The sequence below is a fragment of the Epinephelus moara genome, chromosome 11, assembly GCF_006386435.1.
Source record: "Epinephelus moara isolate mb chromosome 11, YSFRI_EMoa_1.0, whole genome shotgun sequence".
Classification (NCBI taxonomy): Eukaryota; Metazoa; Chordata; class Actinopteri; order Perciformes; family Serranidae; genus Epinephelus; species Epinephelus moara.
In genome coordinates, this window is record NC_065516.1 from 8,034,751 (window position 1) to 8,043,152 (window position 8,402).

The window sequence follows — 8,402 nt, forward strand, 5'->3', positions numbered from 1 at the left end:
ACTTTGTCCAGTTTCTAATATTGCTCGAGGTGGACGAGTGACTCAGTCCTCTGTGGCGTTTGGTGGGGTCCCTAAAAGGGCCATTGATGGAAATCAGGCAAGCATCTATGGACAAAGATCCTGTACCCACACAAAACGTGAAAGAAAACCATGGTGGAGACTGGACCTCCTGAGAACATATAAGATTAACACTGTCACCATCACCAACAGAAAAGATTGTTGCTACAATAGGCTCAATGGTGCTGAGATCCGCATTGGAAACTCCCTCAATGACAATGGCAATGCTAATCCCAGGTAACAGCACTTTCTATCTTATATTTGATTTGAAAATCTTACATTGGTTGTACATGTGACAGGAAATAAGTGCACTGGATATCCACATATATTCCTAATAGAAAGACAGAGTTTTAGGGGCAAAAGCATCATCTGTATCCAAAAATGAATGCGCACGATGCATGGTTTTGATATGGTAACATCATTTACTCATACTTGTGTTTCATTTTCATTTTCTTCAGGTGTGCTGTTTTCCATTCTGTCCAAGCTGGGGCCTCCAAAACGTTTGTGTGTAATGGAATGGAGGGCCAGTATGTGAACATTGTGATTCCTGGAAGACCAGAATATCTGACAGTGTGTGAGGTGGAGGTCACTGGTCAGGTTGCAGGTAACCCTACTCCAGCTGGTGATATGTACCACCTTAACTATACAATAATATGCTGATTGCCTGATTTTGGTGGTTTTGGTCAGATTATCAGATCATATACTCCTGCAACTTCCCCAGATTACCTTTATTAACATTGTTTTTTTACTTTGTCCAGTTTCTAATATTGCTCGAGGTGGACGAGTGACTCAGTCCTCTGTGGCATTTGGTGGGGTCCCTAAAAGGGCCATTGATGGAAATCAGGCAAGCATCTATGGACAAAGATCCTGTACCCACACAAAACGTGAAAGAAAACCATGGTGGAGACTGGACCTCCTGAGAACATATAAGATTAACACTGTCACCATCACCAACAGAAAAGATTGTTGCCACAATAGGCTCAATGGTGCTGAGATCCACATTGGAAACTCCCTCAATGACAATGGCAATGCTAATCCCAGGTAACAGCACTTCCTTATATTTGGTTTGAACATTTTACACTGGTGTGTATGTTACAGGAAATCAGTGCACTGTACATCTACATTTTTATTAGGAAATGTAGTTTTCAGTGCAAAGGCACCATCTGTAATGGTTTCATTTTTCTTTTCTTCAGGTGTGCTGTTATCCGGTCTATCCCAGCTGGGGTCTCCACAACGTTTGTGTGTAATGGAATGAAGGGCCGGTATGTAAACATTGTGATTCCTGGAAGAAGAAAGTATCTGACACTGTGTGAGGTGGAAGTCATCGGGACAGAATGAGATGATTGTAATGAATATGTCTGCACCTGAGTCTGAAATGATCACTCATTTTCATATCCATTAATTTTTCATAGTAATCTATGCTCGTTTCTGCTTCTTTTCCAATAAATATTTGTGCCAATGTTTGATTGTCCATCATAGCAAATGTACATGGATGTCAATGTAGTTTGGACCGTTCTGCAAGGTCCTTTTATATGACATCAACTCTTACTTTCCACTGTTTGCTGGTTGTGTAGTTCAGTGATTGCTATACTTGTCACCTACATCCTAATTTATCATGAAGACTGTACGCAGAGGGAAATAGTGAACCTGGCTCCGTCCAAATGAATACAATCTTACTGTTTGTTTACTCTCTTGATACACTGAGTAGTATACACTCCCTTACAGCAACATGATGGAAAGTAATTGACAAAATATTTGTTAATATAAAGAAAGAAATAACTTAGTATATTACATTTACAGAATCATGGATCATACAGAGGCATGGATAATTATTAATTTAATGACTGTTTCAAAAAGTTTAGAAAGTGTTTTCGTACTCTACAGCTCAAACAACTACATAATTTTAAAAGGATTCTGGACAATTTCTGTAAAATTTGACACATTTACTTTAATGAAAGTTTTGTCTTTTTGCATAAAATCAATGTCAATGGGGAAATCAGTTGACTTTACAGGCCCTCTTCAGTCTTAAATGATTCATTTCCGGAGTCTGTGCCACTGTCCTCTTGAGTATAGAGAGCAAAATAGCACTCTTGTCTGGCATCATGTATTGTCATTAATCTTTGACTTGTTTCATAATTTTGATTCACTATCTACTGCACTTGCAAAATAAAAATGACTTTTTAAAAGTCATTAATCTGTTTTGTTTGTTTTGTGTGTGTGTGTGTCCCAGGTTGGCTCTTTATTTAAATGGGTATCATTGTAGGACATTTAAAGCACACCATACAAACAGATACAAAAAACAGCATATACAGTAGCTGATTACAAATGTTTATACATTTTTGGTTGTACCATTGTTATTTTTTAACTACTGGGTACCTATTCTATTATTACAGGGCAGTCAGTTGGAATCATGCAACAACTCAGGCATCCTGACCAGGTGTAGAGAGGTGCGAGAATAAGAAATAATTTGCTCAGTTGAAAAAGCAAGAAACTGTCTTTTTTAGCATAGCGTATTATCTGCTAGACTTAATAAGAGATGTGTTGATAGTATTGTCTTGTATCATTGTACCATCTACACAGAGGAATTTAGGCTTCAGATTTGGATCACTGATTGCTGCCAACAGGCTTGTGTGTGTGGAGCAGCAGAGAGAAAGAGAAGCTGGGGAGGAACCGAAAAAAAGGTCTAATCAGGAGGGAAAAAAGAAAAGATAACCTGATAATATCATGCTCATCTTGGTCACAAATAGTGCTGTTTTATTCTGTCAGTTCATACCTGCAAAATGACATATCAACGTACAGCCATGATACAGTACAGAGGAGTGACAGTAGAGTTGTGGCAATACTAAGGGCGTTAAAAAAAAGTTAATAGAACAAAAACAAATCTTGAGTCTTTAGAGTCTGTAATACTTTACTTTCAATTATCCTCATTTCCCTTCTCCCCTCCAACCCACTGGTTTGTAGAATCACATTTCAAAGCCTCAAGTTTGGCATTTCAGCAGTAGCCATCTTGGTTTTTGGAACCACAAGTGACCATATTTGGGGATGAGGGTGGCACTGTGGAGGACCATGGGGTGGATCTGACTGAAAAGCTGATGACACTATCAGCAGACAGCCTGTCACTCAAAGCATCTCACCTTTAATTATGTATAACATTAAGCTTTAACAAAATGTAAATGAGTGGGATGTGAAAACATCGACCACCGGTACAGTTGTCATAAAGGGAGAATTAGCTACAGAGACCAAAACTGTTGCATGTAGCTGGTCAGCTTTCATGAAACACTTCTCCAACTGGTGATTTGTACCATATAAACTATCTGGTATGCTGACTGCCAGTTTTTGTGGCTTTGGTCTGATCAAAAGATCTAATACTTCTGCATCTCCCTCTGACTACCTTCAAAACAAAGGTTTAACTTTTAATTTACAGTCCTCCCTGACATTTGATGGCATCCCTGAAAAGGCCATTTATTGAAATCGTGCAAGCATCTGGCCAGATAGCACACATACATCTGGCCGACGTAGGCCCGATGTATCAAGTTTAGATCGTTTAGACATAGGGAGAGCGTTTGCTCATTGCCAATACATTGCTGAGACGTTGGCCTTTAATCTAAAATGACCACCACACGACGTTCAAACAATCAATAAAAGAAGCTGCGCTCAGTGGGCGCTCCTTCTATATTAATATTCATATGCTTCGTTAACTACAACCTTTATTCATTTAGGTCGGACCTTTCAAACTACAAATATTTCACAATCCAATGTCAGAAATCGATGCTAACATTCAAAAATAGCTAACTGTTACCCTATTCCGTGTGTAAGTGTGCACAATGAAAAAACTTCCACGTTTATATGACGACGTTATTGAAATGATCTCCGTTCACACGGAACCGCAAAATTGAGTAACGTAAAGCTGCAGTACTGGAGGCTGCAGTTTCAGGACCACAGTTTTAGGACCGTTTAATTTTCCTAGCGGAGGATGCAACCTGAAGTTTATTTTTATTTTTTTGCTATACCCAAATACTACTTTCTTAATAAATAGTTATAATCAGTGTTGGGCAGTAACGCGTAATTTGATTGATGAAGCCCAGGTAACTATACATTACCATTTCCAATCCTCTCCGCTCCTCTCACACACACCTAAACACCCGTTCTGGGATACACAGTGTCGGCCCGTGCGGCCTGACCGGCCTGCCCTCCGCGGTCCTCTCCGCTCCTCTCCCCCAAGCTTGTGCATCCGTCCAGGGAGGGCTGTGGAGGTCAGGCCGGGTGGGACCATAGATGAGTGGATCCCAAGTCTCGAGCCCTGCCCGGGACCACGGGTGGCAGCTCCAGGCACTTCTACTTTAACCCAAAACGAGTGCTCACGATAACCAGATAAGCAGATAACGTCAACCAGCGAAAATAAAATGAAAACACCACAGTTGTAGCGTGTTAGCTAACATGAGCTAAACTAGCTAACGTTAGCTGGTGGGGACCTGTGCTATAAACATCCAGTCATGCCTCACCACTCACCAGGAACCTCTTTTAACGGTCACAGAATAAACAACATAGGTATTTTCTGCCAATTTATTCCAATTAGCTTACCTGAAAACAACTGCGATGATATGCTGCAAACTGCGAGCTCAGTTCCAAACAAAGACCTCGGAGATGAAATTCCGACTTCCGTGGCGACTTCCGTATGTGGGCAGGTATGGGCCGACACAAAGCTGACGTAACAGAGACGTTTGATGAGCTGGGACAAAAGAGTACTGTCATCATCATCAACAGAGAAGATTGTTGCCACAATAGGCTCAATGGTGCTGACATCTGTATGGGAAACTCCCTCATTGACATGAATGGCAACACTAATCCCAGGTAACAGCTCTTGCTGTCTTATGTTAGTTTTGAAGGCTCTACATTAATTGTGCAAGTCACAGGAAATCAGTGCACTGCGTATCTACATAATGTCCTCACAAAAACCTGTATTTTTTACAAAAATAGCATCATCGGTATCTAAGGCCCTGTCTTTATATATCCAGATATTTTTTAAAACAGATATTTTCTTGTACATTTGGGCCTCTCATCTCAACTTTGGAGATTTCTCAAAAGTCTGTTTACAGTTTATCTTTGTAGACATGTAAAACAGAGTGTTTGGAAACTGATGACGTAATCTTCTCAGATGGTGCATGCTTATTGATGCTTTCTGCAATTCCCAAACAGTTAGCTGGAAACAAAACAATGGCAGACTACTTGGGAATCAGTGATAATGAGATATCCAGTAGGTGCTTTGAAAAAGGTAACATTAGCCTTAGACTTCACAGATAGACAGCTAACACCTGGACAACAGGTAGGCTTGGTTGCTGCTCAACTGCGGAACGAGAGAACAGGAGTCTTGTGACTTTCCAATTTTTTTTTTTTTTTTATACGGCCACGCGTGTTTTCAGCAACAAGTTGGCAATGAAAACANGCTTGGTTGCTGCTCAACTGCGGAACGAGAGAACAGGAGTCTTGTGACTTTCCAATTTATTTATTTTTTTTTATACGGCCACGCGTGTTTTCAGCAACAAGTTGGCAATGAAAACAGTCTTTTGATACTCATATTGACATTGTACCGCCCTTCACTACAGTTTTAATGTTTATCAGTCACAGACATGAAAAAACCTATAGGTATATTGACTCAACACTTGCTGTTTACATTTCAAAATAAAGGTCCCCTGACAATGTTTATGTGGACAAAATGCCTTCTTTTGTTAACACAAGGCTTTTTATTGTGAAATATTCACAGTGCCGTGTTGCTGATAATGCAGTGGCTTCTATGGCTCCATAAATATATGGAGTACTGACACAGAAATGAGCTAGACACAGAAATAGTTGAGGTCAAATGATAAAATCAATGGTGTATCATGAAAAGACAGAAACAAAATTCACCTTGTGATGATGCTTAACCTGCAAAGGCTATGAGGCTCAATGCCATGAATGTGATGGTGGCTTAATGCCATCAATGCAATGGTGCTTTTTTTTCTTCTTTTTTTTCTTTTCAAATGACATTCTCTTATCCTTTCAATTTCTCATCGCAGTTGCAAGTTGTCATCTAGTTCCTCAGCCAGAGGAGAAACACGTGTCAGCATTGTGTTTGTTTGTCAGAAGCTCCTTTGCAATTGTCATACTTGTTTATCCACTTTTAAGCCACATGTCAATCATCAAACTTCGGATTTAAGTGTAGTGGAGGTGGAGAGAGACCGATTTGAAGGCTGCTAGGCTTCTACTGCCCTGACGAAAAACTACTGCAACTTTCAAAACTAAACCAGTCTGAGCCGTGACGGTACGCTTTATACTTTAAAGCTCTCCATGCACCAATATTACCACTAAACCACTGGGCTCCCATACATGCCTGGCTATAACGCTATATCAACTTTCTCAGGTGGGCAAATATTAGGGCTGACCCAAAAAATTCGAACCTTCGAAGCAGATGGCACGGGATTCGATTGTGAAAAAAAAAAAATCCGAAGCTTCGGTGCTTTTTTTTTCGTTTTTTTGGGGGGGAGGCCTTAAAAGCAACACTAACCCGGAGCGCACTCAGAGCCGCGTGTCAGAGACACTTCTGATGCTCTGAGTTGCGCATCTGTTTGATTGTGCTGCAATGTGCACTGAGGGTTTTAATTTAAGGTGCTCACAGACTCGGGCGCACTATAAGCAGAGCGGACTCCGTGAGGAACGTTCGCAGTCATTCGGGCTTCCATAGTCGAGCGCACTTCTGTGTTGTAGTTTCCTGTAAAAATGTCATTACCCCCAATTCTTGCGCGTTTCTGTCATGGCGATGTGAAAAATACATGCCGAGCAGTCTTTTGAGTGACACTGGTGCGCGGAGCATAGTCCGCGCGGTCGTAAAATCTGAGCTTTGCCCGCACAGGGCTTGCGGACGTCCGCTTTTAGTCCACGTTTGCCCGCACAGGGCTTGCGGACGTCCGCTTTTAGTCCACGCGGACCCCCCCCCCGTCGTCGCCGAATGCTTAGAATTAAATTCGTTCTGAGCTCCGAAGCTTCGAATGTCCACAAATGGAGTTGAAGGTCAGCCCTAGCAAATATCCTCACGCAGCAATACATCGCTTGTCTCAGGTTTAAAGAATCATCTTGGCAAAGGTTTAAAAAGGAGCCTAAATGTTCCCCTGAGTACAACCAAGATCATGAGGAGAGGTCAGCACCAGTCGATCTGTCTTTTCACCCATCATAAGGATGGATACCCTATACATACATACAGTACATACATACATACCCTGTTTATTGCAGAAACCACAGCCGTTTCCTGAAACAACACTTCTTCGACAAAGGTTGTGCTCCTGACGCTCATTATGGAACACTGCGTGGCCCCTTCACGTTGCAAAATGTCACTCTCAAAAAGTTCACAGATCAGGTCTGCATAAGGCTGGAGTGCGGCCATATGTTCCCTGCTTTGTATGGGACCCCAAAAGGGTCCTATGTTCCCCGCTTTGTATGGGACCGGGGAACATAGAACCCTTTTTAATAATAAGGGTTCTATGTTCCCCGCTTTTCCCCAAAAGGACCCGGGGAACATAGGACCCTTTTTTTTTTAAAAAAGGGTCCTATGTTCCCCGATCCCATAGCCTACAAAGCTTTTGGGGTCTGTTATTTTTAAAATTTTATTTATAATATTTATTTATTTATCCATCCTGGAGAAGGGGAGAAACATGACCCACAGATAATTTCTTCACTTCTGTAAAGCTCGCCACTACCTTTCAGGCAAAAAAGACCAGCCTGGTCGGCACACTGGGGAAAACGACGCGGGAGCTGCCACCGGGTGCAGCCACCCTCCGCTAAAGAGTCAGCGGAGCTGTTCAGCACAAAAGTGCTGAAATCCGGTGACGTGACTCTTACCATTTACCAGTGTAAGCCCAGCAAGAATGTGTGCATTCTGAGCTCCGTGCACGCAGGTGTGGGCGTCAGTGCATTCTGAGCTCCGTGCACGCAGGTGTGGGCGTCACCGATGGGAAGAAGGCAAAGCCCGAGTCTTGCTGGTAACGTGTTGTCTGTTTACACCATTCCGACATGGCAATGTCTCACCATTCCGACAAGGCTTTCCATGTAACGAAATTAGTCAACAGGTGACTCCCTTCTTTAAGACATGCTGATAGAGGAATAGGCTACCGACATTTGGTTGTGCGTAATTACGCAGCAGAGCTCAGACAGGGACTACATAACATTGCATTGTTAAAATATCCTAAGCAGCTATGGGTGGAAGGTATTAAATAACTTCATAATCTAGTCAATAAATTAGCCTGTAACTAATGGCTGACTTTTTTTCTTTCTTTTTTCGGGAATTCTGTGGGTCACAGGATTTCCGTGGGCTGGGA

General features: G+C 41.9%; 1 protein-coding gene across 1 annotated transcript in view; it reads left to right on the plus strand.

The window, feature by feature from the left end:
* LOC126398150 (uncharacterized) overlaps window positions 1-8,402 on the plus strand; it is a 105,051-nt gene that overhangs the window by 93,579 nt on the left and 3,070 nt on the right. Inside the window, exons 4-9 of the mRNA XM_050057372.1 lie at window positions 12-294; window positions 516-679; window positions 816-1,098; window positions 1,251-1,389; window positions 4,799-4,908; window positions 7,983-8,066. Coding sequence (XP_049913329.1) covers window positions 12-294; window positions 516-679; window positions 816-1,098; window positions 1,251-1,389; window positions 4,799-4,908; window positions 7,983-8,066 — 1,063 coding nt within the window. The remainder of the gene's footprint in view (window positions 1-11; window positions 295-515; window positions 680-815; window positions 1,099-1,250; window positions 1,390-4,798; window positions 4,909-7,982; window positions 8,067-8,402) is intronic.